Source organism: Chaetodon auriga, chromosome 15, assembly GCF_051107435.1.
Source record: "Chaetodon auriga isolate fChaAug3 chromosome 15, fChaAug3.hap1, whole genome shotgun sequence".
In the NCBI taxonomy this organism is placed as follows: domain Eukaryota; kingdom Metazoa; phylum Chordata; class Actinopteri; order Chaetodontiformes; family Chaetodontidae; genus Chaetodon; species Chaetodon auriga.
The window spans coordinates 10,363,760-10,376,629 of NC_135088.1; the positions used below are offsets into that span (position 1 = coordinate 10,363,760).

General features: G+C 42.7%; 4 protein-coding genes across 4 annotated transcripts; 3 read left to right on the forward strand and 1 right to left on the reverse strand.

The window, feature by feature from the left end:
- The first annotated feature begins 362 nt into the window (after positions 1-362).
- LOC143332445 (claudin-4-like) lies at positions 363-998 on the forward strand. The gene has a single exon (XM_076749877.1). The coding sequence runs from the start codon at positions 363-365 to the stop codon at positions 996-998; it is 636 nt and encodes a 211-aa protein (XP_076605992.1).
- Positions 999-2,882: 1,884 nt separating this feature from the next.
- cldn29 (claudin 29) lies at positions 2,883-3,515 on the reverse strand. The gene has a single exon (XM_076749878.1). It carries the CDS (start codon positions 3,513-3,515, stop codon positions 2,883-2,885), a length of 633 nt encoding a protein of 210 aa, XP_076605993.1.
- A 1,722-nt stretch (positions 3,516-5,237) lies between these two features.
- LOC143332442 (claudin-3-like) lies at positions 5,238-8,914 on the forward strand. The gene is made up of 2 exons (XM_076749874.1): positions 5,238-5,722; positions 8,104-8,914. Exons 1-2 carry the CDS (start codon positions 5,238-5,240, stop codon positions 8,690-8,692), a joined length of 1,074 nt encoding a protein of 357 aa, XP_076605989.1. The 3' UTR covers positions 8,693-8,914.
- A 1,022-nt stretch (positions 8,915-9,936) lies between these two features.
- Positions 9,937-11,441, forward strand: LOC143332443 (claudin-4-like). The gene is made up of 3 exons (XM_076749875.1): positions 9,937-10,071; positions 10,430-10,672; positions 11,040-11,441. Exons 1-3 carry the CDS (start codon positions 9,937-9,939, stop codon positions 11,439-11,441), a joined length of 780 nt encoding a protein of 259 aa, XP_076605990.1.
- Positions 11,442-12,870: the final 1,429 nt, after the last annotated feature.

The following is a 12,870-nucleotide window of genomic DNA, read 5'->3' on the forward strand; positions in this document are numbered from 1 at the left end:
TGTGTGTGTGTGTGTGTGTGTGTGTGTGTGTGTGTGTGCGTGTGTTTTTGAGCACAGGTGGGATCTGGAGCCATTGTTCCCCGTCTTGAAGCCTTGCTTGAGGTAACAAAGCTTGTATGTGTGGGAACAATGAGCAGAAAGGGGAGAGAACAAGGGTTGTGGATATTAGGTCTCGGCTTTCCCCTTTTGTCTGGGAGCACAGAAACCCCACCCTGAAAGTCTGAACCACAATGGGAGGCAGGCTTCTTCTCACAGTGCAACCTCAAAGCACCAGAGCACAGCAAACACTTCCCCACGCAGGTGTTAGAGTGGAGTATGTTGTGTTTTTACACATTCAGAGTCTAATCTGCGAGACGTGAAACATGGCTTCTCAGGGCCTCCAGATCATGGGTGTGCTGCTGGCCTTCATCGGCTGGCTGGGCACCATCATCACCTGCGCTATGCCCATGTGGAGGGTCACCGCTTTTGTCGGGGCGAACATCGTCACTGCCCAGGTGATATGGGAGGGCTTGTGGATGAACTGCGTGGTCCAGAGCACAGGCCAGATGCAGTGTAAGGTGTACGACTCCATGCTGGCTCTGCCTCAAGACCTGCAGGCCGCCAGGGCCATGGTGGTCATCTCAGTGATCGTCGGAGTGTTTGGCGTCCTCATGGCTGTGGTTGGAGGGAAGTGCACAAACTGCATGGAGGACGAAGTGGCCAAAGCTAAAGCTTGCATCGCGTCCGGAGTGATCTTCATAATAGCCGCCTTGCTGATCATGATCCCAGTGTCGTGGTCAGCTCATGCAGTGATCAGGGACTTTTATAATCCCATGCTGGTTGCGGCTCAGAGGAGGGAGCTCGGGGCTGCACTTTACATCGGCTGGGGCTCCACTGGGCTGCTGCTGCTGGGGGGAGGCTTGCTCTGCAACAACTGCCCCCCGAAAGACAGCAGACCCTACATACCTGCCAAGTTCTCCCCTGCAAGAACCGTGGCTTCAAACGTGGACTATGTGTGAATATTTGGGCTGGAAGTGCAGCACAAGATGTCTTGAGATAATCATTCAGTTTTGTTAATGTTTTCACCAAAAAGCTGCACAAGAGGATCTGTTTGTTAAGGTGCTTAAAAAGTTGTTGCTGACAAAAGAATGAAATCTGCTTAATTGGTTGATCAGGGGAAAAAAACCCTCCGAATTTAGAAATAATTTGGAGCATTAAAGTAGCAGACAGCACAGTAAAGTACATTGTCTGGTGGTTTGTTTGCTTGTGTCTAAATTAAAGGGTGACCTATGATGCCAATTGTCAGTTTTCATGGAAATATTTTTGTTAGATCAAATGAATATTTTCCCTACTCTACGGGCTGAAACTATGGGAAAACCTATAACACTTCTCAGAAACAATATTTTTATTAGGAACAAAAGACAGTCTTTATTAATTCCTCTAATCTGTATCAATGCTTGTACAGTTTGGTGCTGATAGAACGTGTGAAATCCGAACCAATTAGATGATTGCAGACTTTTCAACAGGACAATGTGCCCTTGAAATCAGTTGTGCATTGTATTTTTAATTCAACTGTATAATGATCTAATGTTCCCTGCCGGACTTCCAGTTGTCTTGCGAATGTTGGAAATAAAGCTTCTTTGTTCGTCCTGATGTCTTCCTGTCTTGTGTTCATTGTGCACCTGCAGACACACTGTGATAGAACTGAAACTGAACCGCTCGTGATAAGGCTTTCAGGAATTCAGGGGAGTAGGCTCCTGGGAATTTACTGTATCTGGCTGAGATGTTTGCCATGCTGTAATCGTGTGCCCTTGTGTTAACACTGTAATTTACAGTTTCTGTCTTCAGTAAAATGGACGTCACTACCAGAGACAACACTGCTCTGTGTATGCTTGGAATCATGTTGCTAAGGGACTGTTTTATATCTCCAAAGAATGGATATGTACACTTTGCCCAATGAGAGCACATCTGCCAAGACTTGTCAGGTTGATATATATGAAACCCCTTTAATGGTTCTTCTTTTTGTTTACAGACATTTTCAATTGAAACCAGTCTGACAAGAAAAACAATACATTGCTGTAATTTTCACTCCTGTCTGTTTCCATTTTGAACGCTCAGATGAGGCCAGGCCAGAGGTGGAAAAACTACCACATCATTTACTTATGTAAAAGCAACAGTGCCACAATGTAAAAATTAAGCTAAGCTAATTCTAAATAAAATCCTGTATTAAAAATGTTACTTAGTAAAACTACAAATTTATTGTGATCTAAATGTACTGAAATTATCAAGCATACTCTAAAAGTATTAATGCAGAATGCCAGCTGTCAGTGTAGAATATTCATACTAACGTGTGAATGTGTAAGCAACATTTAGCTGGTCAAGGTGGAGCTAAACTGACCTATTTTATACAGTCAACTGAAGTGTTTTTTAATATATATATAAATAAGTAATATAGTAGCATAGAATAAAAGTTCTCAAGGGAGGTATGTTAAAATTAGTATCAGTATTTAGGTAATTTAAATTGTTTTTGTTTCACCAGATCAGGCAAATGAAAAAAAGTTGTTGACAAAAACACTGTTTATTGTCTGAATGACAAACAACACTTCGCACTTGATGAATACATGAGACTTTATGAAGTGCTTATATTGCAAAACATCAGGACAGTCTCAGGCTGAATTAATATTGAAGATATAACACAAAACAATGTCACAAGAAATTAATAAAACTACTAACATGGCACATACCTTAGGGTCTCTTGTATGTTTCAGAAACAAAAGGCCACTGTGTGTTAGTCAAAAAAAAGTTAGCCACAATGCAAATCACGACTTGATAAGAAACAGGTTTGAACTGTATGTAAAGTCAGGCCCTTTCAAAGGCTGCTGCCCCTCATGTCATGCAGCAACTCAAACAAATTCCTTCCCGGGTGTTGTGGATTTAGGCGCAGAGTACTTTGCTCCATTATAGCGGTCTCCTCCTGACGGGCATTGACAGCAGAGCAGAGCACCGCCGATCAGCAGTAGTCCTGACGCTCCCCAGCCCATGTACAAACACGCACCCAGCTCCCTCCTCTGGGCGTCAGGAACCATGGGGTTGTAGAAATCCTTGATGATCGTGTTAGCAGGCAGAGACACAGTCACCAGACACAGAGCGCCGCTCAGGATGAAGAAAATGCCCGCAGAGATGGCCACTCTGGCTTTTGCAGCCTTGTCTCCAATGCAGGTGGTGCATTTCCCTCCCACCACAGCAAGCAGCAGGCCGAACAGCGAGAACAGGATAGCGATGACCACCATAGCCCGAGCTGCCTGGAGATCCGGAGGCAGGGCCAGCAGGGAGTCGTAGACCTTGCACTGCATCTGGCCCGTGCTCTGCACCACGCAGGTCATCCACAGTCCTTCCCAGATGGTCTGAGCCACCACGATGTTGTTCCCAATGAAAGCAGATACCTTCCACAGGGGCAGCATGCAGATCAGTATGTTCCCAATCCACCCGAGCACCGCCAGCCCAACGCCCAGAATCTGCAGCCCTAAAGATGCCATCGCTGTTTATTAATGCTCCTTCACTTTCTTGGTCTGTGTCAGTACTTGACTGGGATGCCAGCTAAAAGCTCTCCCGACTGTGGGGAAGTTTTATATGACCTGCAGATGCCCCTGAGTAGCCCCCTCCTCTGGGTGGGCTTTGGCTTCATTGCTCAGATATAAACATCCATCATGGTGCCTTTGAGTTCAGAGGTGTTTCTCTTCTACAAAGAGGCCCTCTGGTGCCCCAGAAGCTTAAACAGTGTGACTCAGTGAAAGGCCTGCTACAGTGAATGACGCTGTGAAGAGCTGAAACATGATAATTTAACTTTAATTATATACTGTAGAACACTAACTTTCTCTTTTGCAAAGCATACATGTCAAACAACAATGGGTTAATAAAAACTGAAGATGACTGAAAGAAGCTCAGCCAGTAAAAGTAGAAAAGCTGATTTGGTTAAAATATATCCTGGGAGGAAAATAAACACGAGTAGGATTACAAATGGGAATGACATCATAACCAATAAACTACCAGCTAACATTTCAACAACCACATACTGCAACTTGTTTATGAAAACTAGGAAGCAAAGGAAAAAAAGGAAACTAAAAGTTATGAAAAAAGAGAGTCAGCCATGTGCTGCCAGTGGCACAAGAAGTCAAGGATTCATCAAAGTCAGTACATTCATCTTCTGGGTACCATGAATGTCTGTTCAGTAATTGTTGAGATATTTCAGAACCACTAGTAACTGAAAAATGGTGGACACCTTCAATTTTTGAACTACTAAGAGTTGTAATAGTATGATTGAACCAAACGTGGTGTAAAAAAAGAAGAGATAAACCTTGAACACTGACAAATCAAGGATCATTATGTCTTGCATGAAAAACATGATTGTAACAATATCCATATTTTCTATAATTATATGTCATAATTAGCCTGAAATTTAAATGAACACATTTGACACTTGAGCTCATCTGATAGGACGGGGTCATAAAAAAGGTTGCAATTCTTGATTTTTACACTTATCAAACATCTACATGATCTATTCCTATAAGGAAGTTCTAATATCAGCTAACATTTGCTCTCCAAAGAATATCTCCTGGAATATCCTTCACCCCTTTCTTCCTATTTATGTTTGGATATATATTTGTTGTTGATTTTATATATGGATGTACAAGAACAAGGGTGACAACAAGCAAACCCAGCCGACCAGCTGAGGCTCACTGACTAATCAGCACAGGTGGAATCAGTCAGAACATGAACTAAGGTGGGGAGCAGACAGTCTCCAATAGAAACTCATGTTCATGGACTTTATACACTTCAAAATGAAGAAAGGAGAAAATATTTTATGTGTTGTTACATAGTATAGGATGTCGCACCTAGGCAGTCAAAATAAAAGTGAAATTATATTCTTCCATGTCTTATTGCTCCTCATGGTTTAGATCAAAGTGAGTGCCACATTGAAACCTGAGACATTTCCCCATGTTTTAAATATACTTTATTTTCAGTTTCCAAATGGCAGAAATCAAGAGACAGCAATGACAGTGGACAGCTGCCATTTCCTCAGAGTCATTGGGACTAGCTGAATGACCACAGGTGTTTTCAGTTTGCACAATTTTGAACAACCAATCAGGAGACACCTCGGCTCATGTGGGTATAAAAGCTGCAGGTGAGCGAGAAGTGTCTGTATTTCACTGTTGGTACAGCTGACTTGTCACACAGTTTCTGCTCAGCGTGAGGCAAAGATGGCTTCTGCAGGTCTCCAGATCCTCGGCATCTTTCTGGCAGCTATTGGCTTTCTGGGAGACATCATCATCTGCGCCCTGCCCATGTGGAAGGTCTCTGCTTTCATTGGGAACAACATTGTGACGGCGCAGATCTTCTGGGAAGGCCTGTGGATGAACTGTGTGAAGCAGAGCACTGGACAGATGCAGTGCAAGGTCTATGACTCCATGCTGGCTCTGCCCCGTGACCTCCAGGCAGCCCGGGCCCTGGTTGTGATCTCCATCCTGGTTGTCTTCATGGGCATCCTGCTTGCCGTCGCAGGGGGTAAATGCACCAACTGCATTGAAGATGAGATGGCCAAAAGCAAGGTGGCCATCGCTGCGGGAGTGTTCTTCATCGTCGGCGGCATCTTATGCCTGATCCCTGTATCCTGGTCTGCTAACGAGGTCATCAGGAACTTCTACAACCCGATTATGATCGACGCACAGAGGAGGGAGCTCGGAGCGTCGCTGTTCATCGGCTGGGGCTCAGCAGGACTTCTGCTCATTGGAGGGGCACTACTCTGTTGTCAGTGTCACCAGCGTAAGGATAGCAGATACTCTGTGAAATATTCTGCCCCACGCTCAGCAGCCAGTGGAGGAGCATATGTTTAAAAATGCCTGGAAGTCTGAGTCTGCTTATCTTGCTCCAGGAAACTGAACTCTACAAAATCCTGTTTTTATAGTTTTAACTGATGTCAAGATGGTTTTTACTGATTTTAATAAATTAAACTTCAATATGATCACTGAGTTTTCTTTGTGGTGGTTGTATACTTTTGGAAATTAAGACAAAGGTTTTAAAATACTGTTTGGTCTTAAAGTCTTAATTGGTTAATTTGGTCAGTGGCTAGCTTATCTGGTAAAGTTTTATCAACTCTTTAACTTTCCAACATCTGGCACTACTTCATAGCTCATTTAGGCTGAAGCATTTCAGCAAGTCACTTTGTGGCCAGAGTTGCTCTTTCAAAAAAAATGTTAATGCAGAATTTTGGCTTTTCACACAAAGTGGCTGCAAATGTAACACAGCAGGTCTTGGATATACTTGGAGAAGTGCAGGTGTTGCTAATTAACAATGCCTCAATGTTGTGTCCCAGTGAACTAGCACAACACAAGACTTGTCTGAAACCACTCTGTTCATTCACAACTCAAGTGAGCAATAAATATACTGGAAAGAATTTTGACTGAGTTGCATAAAAACCAATGTCATTGTGGGATCTTCCATTGTTTGAATATTTGAGAACTATAGAACAAACTGCAGACATTCAAACTAAATGGTGAGAGGGTAAAGGCAGTGCACTACATAAATGTCTTCCTTGGAAAAGACATTTCCACAGCTAATGTCAAAAAGCAGCAACAGCAGCTTCACAAGTTGAACTTGAGTGTTGTCTTTACTGATGGTCTGACACGCAGCTTGGTATAAAAGGTAAATTTCATAACTGACATTGTTGGGAAAACAAAGCAGAAAATATAGTGGAAGGAAGTGAAAGTCATGGTATAAGCAAAAATAAAAGCTACAAATGAACAATACATCCTGTTCTTAAATGCTTCCTCAACACCATTAAAGAAGTCCCCTTCAGGATTAATCCACACCAGAAACATTTCAGTTGACTACAATATAGTCTGCATTATGTTATGTTTAACAGTGACCTTTGAAAGAACATGAGTGAGATATTTTAACCACTGATCGAGGATGATGATGCACCTTTTCAACAGCAGGTGTTTTGAGTAGTAGAAAAAGCACAGGCATAACTAATAACATTAACAGTGGCTCCAGGTTATTTAAGTGTCCCAGTGAGTCATGACAGTGAGCCAGCAGGCACAGTATCAGGATGTAAAACTGAAGCAGCTAAATGGAATTCAGCCATAATTAAATTTAATCTGTGCACCTGACTTCTCAAAATGCGGAACCACCTTAAGCATGCCTAGAGTTAGGTAACACCATAAATACCACTCTCTTGTCTGTCTGATAGATTTGAAGCTACATTCAGCGGCCAATTAGCTTAGCTTAGCACAAAGACTGGACCAAAGTGAGACTGCTCAAAACAGCTGGCTAGAGAGGAAAAGTCATTTTCATACATCAGTTGTTGTGTGAATTAAACGTAAAAAATCAAATAGATTTGAAAGAAACGTATTAAATTTGGGCAGATCCAAGCTAGCTCTTATCCCCCTTTTTAAATCTCGCTAAGCTAACTGGCTGCTGGACATGAGAGTGGCCTCCATTTTCCCCTTTAACTCTTTGAAGTAGGCATATTTCACAAAATGTTAAGTCATAAGTGGTTTAACACTTTGCTCCAGTATTCATGAAGTTTGGGACAGCAGCTTAGATCTGATTTATCTACAATACATTTCTCAAACCAGGATGACACTTCTGCAGATATTATTGATACACTCTAGTCTTTCTTTGCGTGCAGCAGTGTGTGTTTCCTCTTCGCAACCTTTGTACAGGTCAGAAACTGTTAGACACTTCGTGCATTCAAACAATATGACAGGTCTTAAATGATTCTTCTTTCTGCAGAGGATATGTATATGTGTGAAGTATGTATCCTCATTGGTTGCTACGTTATTTCATTTAAAATTTGTGACCAAAGCCTTTTGTTTTGTGTCACAAAGCCATGTTTCACACATGGTTGCCCCTCCTCCTCCTATCTTATTCACAGTGAGCAGGAATCAGGACAAGCAGGAAACCTGATCTACAAACTAACACAGTCCCTCCCTGTTGCTCTCCTTCACACACCTGCGAGTGCAAAACCCATTCAGCCAGCACTGTTTACAGCCGAGGAAAACTTGTGCTAACAATGATCTTCAACTGAAGGTGGATTTTGGCTCTGTTTTGGACTTTGTGGCAAAGTTCCTGCTCTGGGTTTGCATTTTTTGGCAACATGCAGACTCAGCTCGTGGGTGTGTGCTTGGCAATCATCGGCTTTCTTGGCACCATCCTTATCTGCGCACTGCCCATGTGGAAGGTGACAGCCTTTGTTGGGTCAAACATCATCACAGCTCAGGTCTTCTGGGAGGGTTTATGGATGAACTGCGTGATCCAGAGCACAGGTCACTTACAGTGTAAGGCCCACGACTCCTTTCTGGCTTTATCACAAGACCTGCAGGCTTCCAGGGCTCTGATCTCTGTCTCCATCGCTGTCAGCGTGGTGGCCATCGGGCTCACTGTGGTTGGGGCCCGCTGCACCAACTTCTACCATGACGACTGGCTGACCAAAACTAACGTTGGCCTGGCTGGAGGTGTGGTGTTTATAGTAGCAGGGCTCCTGTGTGTTATTCCTGTCAGCTGGTCGGCTCACAGCATCATCACAGGTTTCTACAACCCCGTGGCCACCGAGGAGAGACGGGGAGAGCTCGGGGCTTCCATATATGTGGGCTGGGCGTCGGGAGCTCTGCTCATCATTGGAGGAGGGGTTTTGTGTAGCACCTACAGATGCTGAGGATGAGGAGAAGAGAGCGACGAGGAGAGTACAGGATGCCATCCAGCGAATACAAACTGTAGTTGAAAAGATACAGAAATGTGTTTACTGTGATGAACTTTCTTTTGTTTTCCCTTTTCAAGCTTAGTTAATTGCACTATCCTGACATTTTACAACATATCAGTTCAAATCTGTGTAAAACTTTAAAATGTGTAGCATACTGCAGTGTATGGTGGATCGCACAACCGGGTCATGCAGTGTTTATGATTTCTTTTAAAGTGAAGAATTGAAAAATGAAGTCTGGTTGAGCTAATGAGATATTACAGGATGTTAACTGAAAAAAGCTGCATGTGAATGCTGCATGAACGATCAGTTTTTAAGACCTTTAAAGACCACTGGTGTGATCATCGTGTCTTAGATAGTACTGCAACAACATGGTCTTACTTGTTTTAGAAACCTGAACCATAATAAGGCAAAGAAATCAGTTGAGTAAAACGTTATTATGACTCTTTATCATATGAGAGTTGTGGAAGTTGAATCATAATGAAAACAACTAACATGTCTCAATTGTTTCCTGAGTATTGAGTAATTGAAATATATGCTTGCTAAGCTGTTCTGTTGTGGGCAGTGCTTAGCCACGTCAAGTGGACGAAACTACTGTATGAATGTTTGTGTCAACATGCCAATAAATCAACTTGTATATTTGTACTTTTGTACAGACGTTGTGCATTTTGTTTCTGTCTCACACTATTATTTTATAAACAATGCAGATTTTTAGTAGTAGAGTAGTTCCTTGAGTCCACAGAAATCTCTCCATCTCTGCAGAGATGTTGCCCAAACGGAAACAAATCCGAACCTGATAAAAAAGAAAAAACAATGCTCTCTGAGAACCTGTGTGCTCTACATTTGCCATTCCAGACTGTATAAAAGCCTGAAAAACTTGATTTAGTTCTAGCTCAAAGCTGTTTCTCTGTATAGTTACAGACATCTCAAAGTTTCTTGTCTCTGGACCATGTTTGCACAAGTCTGTTGATTTTTGATCATATGACTTTTAAACATAAAACGTAACCGCTGACGAGAGGATCTTCCTCTCTATTTCAACAGAGACAAGACAAAAGAAATTTTCTCCTCTGAAAAACGGCAAAGAAATTTTGACGATTAGATTATTAAGATTTTTCTCCAGTTACAGAGGGCTTTTTGGGTAAATTAGCTTTTTTGTAGCTCTGGTTTTAGCACACTGCTGCATAACTGCAAATATTCCTTAAATGGGGGGGCAGGGCAAGCAGATCGGGGGCCTGGTACTGGTTGTGATGGGTGTTTTAGGAGTGTGTTTAGCATGTGGACTGCCAATGTGGCGTGAGACGTCTTTTGTGGGAGCAAATATTCTGACTGCACAGTCGGTAAGTAGATAGACATCATAGAGAAATTAATTTCATGTACTGCAAGTTAAATTTGATCATCTACCATGTTCTATCCATTTAATGGCAAAAACACAGACTGCATGAAATCTCATGAAAAATTACATGAAAATAAGGGGTGAAGAATCTGCAAAGCATGGAGGGTCAGTATGAAAGTGTGATGAGTACTGTATTTAACATGACAGTGATGTAAATTTGTCACAATGTGATTCTGGATTACACTGAAATGTTTAAACTTCTCACTATAAAATCAGGAATTCAGAGATTATGGACCACCTCACCTACATCAAACCTTAAGATCTTAGCCAGCATCTAAACCTTCACTCTGTCTCTGTATTAGGTGTGGGAGGGTCTGTGGTTACAGTGCGTCATTCAGGCCACGGGACAGATGCAGTGCAAGAGACACACAACATCCACCACTATGACCGCCGACATCCAGGCCGGACGTGCCCTCACGTTGCTCTCCATCCTCCTCGGCTTCCTCGGCTTCATTGTCACCCTCGGAGGAGGAGGTGTGGCCAACTGTAGTGGCGCTCCACCTGACCCTTTAGACCCTCCAACAACCGCTTCCTCCAGAAAGAAGGTGCTAAAGTTTGGGCTCTGAACGGAGACACTGTAATGAGGCAGACTGTAGCAAAGGATTTTCAGTTTTAAAAGCCCAAAAATTGCCCTCACAACAATAAAAATGGAGAGCAGGGCTGTTAGGAATATGATACGTCCTCAAAACAAACTCAAAATTAAGCAAAAATACAGGGGCAACGGTCAGTTTAGACTGTGCTTTAGTCGTGCATACGACCAAACATGTTCTGAGCCTCATGAAAAATGACCAGCGTGTTTAAAACCTTTTTAGTGCCACGATAAAGCCTCTATGTGTGGGATTTGAACATTTCTGACTTTGGTCTCAATGATTTTGCAAACATACACCTTAAATTATGCCTTTGTTTTCCCAGGCATCTCTGCTGGGAGGCCTTCTGTGCATCCTGGCTGGCCTCCTGTGCCTGGTTTCAGTCAGCTGGTCAGCAGTAGCAACCATCTCAATCTACAATGACCCTTTGGTGGTTGCGGCCCTCAAGAGAGAGGTGGGCTCCTCCATCTACATAGGCTGGGCCGCCTCTCTGCTGCTCCTGCTCAGCGGAGCTCTGATCTGCTCTGTCTGTGGGGAGAAGGAGAGGTCCCAGCCTCCCTTCTACTCCTACACGCCCTACAGCAACAGCGCTCGATTCAGCGCAGGTTCATCTCACATGGCCACTCTGAGGTCTGACACCGTGAGGTCAAACAGCTCCGGGATGTTTTATAGTGAGCAGCCAAGTAGGATGGTAGAGCACATAGCCCAAGTGCACGACTATGTGTGACTCCCTGCATAAAGCCCAGAGTGGCGCTGGGAGGTATTATCAGCCTCAGGGGACGCAACCAGGAGACTTTGGACTGTAATCCTCAAAACAGATCAGGGACACCAGACAAGAGGAAGAGCTTATTCATGGGGATGAAGCCAAATCTGGTGTGTGACGTTCCCAGCAGCTCCACAACAGAGCCGAGTGCATGTTATTACAGTGTGCCCTAAATCTGGACTGTGGATGTGCATGGATCATTGTTCTGAGAGTGACTGCACGCAGGAATCCCCTTAGTTGTTAAAAGCTTTTTTATAACTACTTTAGGGGAAATAGAAGGGGAAATCTATGTGGTTAATTTTATGAGTTGCACTTGTCTTTCAACACACGTATTATCAAAAGGAGTCAATCGGTTTCCCATTTCCTTTGAGCTTTAGTAAGATAAGGAACATGCACACACTTTGGAAGATGACTCTTATTTTATTTGGTAGAATCTGACTGAAGAATCTTCCTCTGAAGGTATTTTTGTGATGTTAAATACGTTTTTCTGGGCAAGGCAAAACACAAGTCAAGAGTTTGACTTGTTTAAAATTAGCAATCATAATTAAAACCACTGCTTTTCGATTCAGATTCACCACACTGACTTGTCTTTATATGCAGGACGGAGGAAAAGACTGTATTCACATTATTTCTTGTTCAGAAACTCGACTTAAATGAAAGGATTCATCTGACTGAAGGTCAACTACAGCTTGTGCCACAATGTTAGCAAAGTGCTTGTGTTTCAGATTTCTGTTCAAGGATACTTTCCCAGGACAGATGCTTGTTCAAATATCTGCTGCACCACCCACCATCAGTGAACACTGACCACATCACTCGGGTGGTGCTGCATGGAGCTGACCTCCCTCTGCTGGGAGAAGGATGAGAGGCACTTTCCCTGCAGGGATTTCGTCCTGTGTGTGTTCAAACGCCTACATGTCATCACACTCTGAGTGATGCTAGTATCGATGGGCAGTGTGATCACTCTGGTGATGTGAAGGAAACATTTCAAAGCCTTTTGATCTTTGCCAGACAATAGAGTAAATGTGCATTTACATTCACTGTGAATGTCACATATTTCTGTGATAATTTATGACTTGTGATTTCTTAAGAGGAACTTTTTCACTCAGGGATTTAACTTTTTATTTAAATGTTTCATGAATAATAAATTAGAACTGGATGGTTTCAGTTTGAAAAACTTTAATATTTCATTTTCATTTTCCACTTTAATGAATCAAAACTCACACCTCTCTCCCTTTCCACTGTCTCTGTGCTGGACTGTTCTGTTATACACAGAATTTTCTTATACTTTTTTATTTGTCTTATACTATACTATACTGTCCCACATTATATTTGATGTTATTCTATTGCTGTATTATGCTATATTATGTTATACTATATTACTACATTACACCTT

Bases quoted from the DNA above. Each gene is read 5' to 3' on its own strand.
- LOC143332445 (XM_076749877.1), top strand. From the start codon at position 363: ATGGCTTCTCAGGGCCTCCAGATCATGGGTGTGCTGCTGGCCTTCATC.
- cldn29 (XM_076749878.1), bottom strand. From the start codon at position 3,515: ATGGCATCTTTAGGGCTGCAGATTCTGGGCGTTGGGCTGGCGGTGCTC.
- LOC143332443 (XM_076749875.1), top strand. From the start codon at position 9,937: ATGGGGGGGCAGGGCAAGCAGATCGGGGGCCTGGTACTGGTTGTGATG. The intron at 10,072-10,429 runs GTAAGTAGATAG...TCTCTGTATTAG, and splicing joins ATATTCTGACTGCACAGTCG to GTGTGGGAGGGTCTGTGGTT. The intron at 10,673-11,039 runs GTGCTAAAGTTT...TTGTTTTCCCAG, and splicing joins CCGCTTCCTCCAGAAAGAAG to GCATCTCTGCTGGGAGGCCT.
- LOC143332442 (XM_076749874.1), top strand. From the start codon at position 5,238: ATGGCTTCTGCAGGTCTCCAGATCCTCGGCATCTTTCTGGCAGCTATT. The intron at 5,723-8,103 runs GTCGCTGTTCAT...TTTGTGGCAAAG, and splicing joins CAGAGGAGGGAGCTCGGAGC to TTCCTGCTCTGGGTTTGCAT.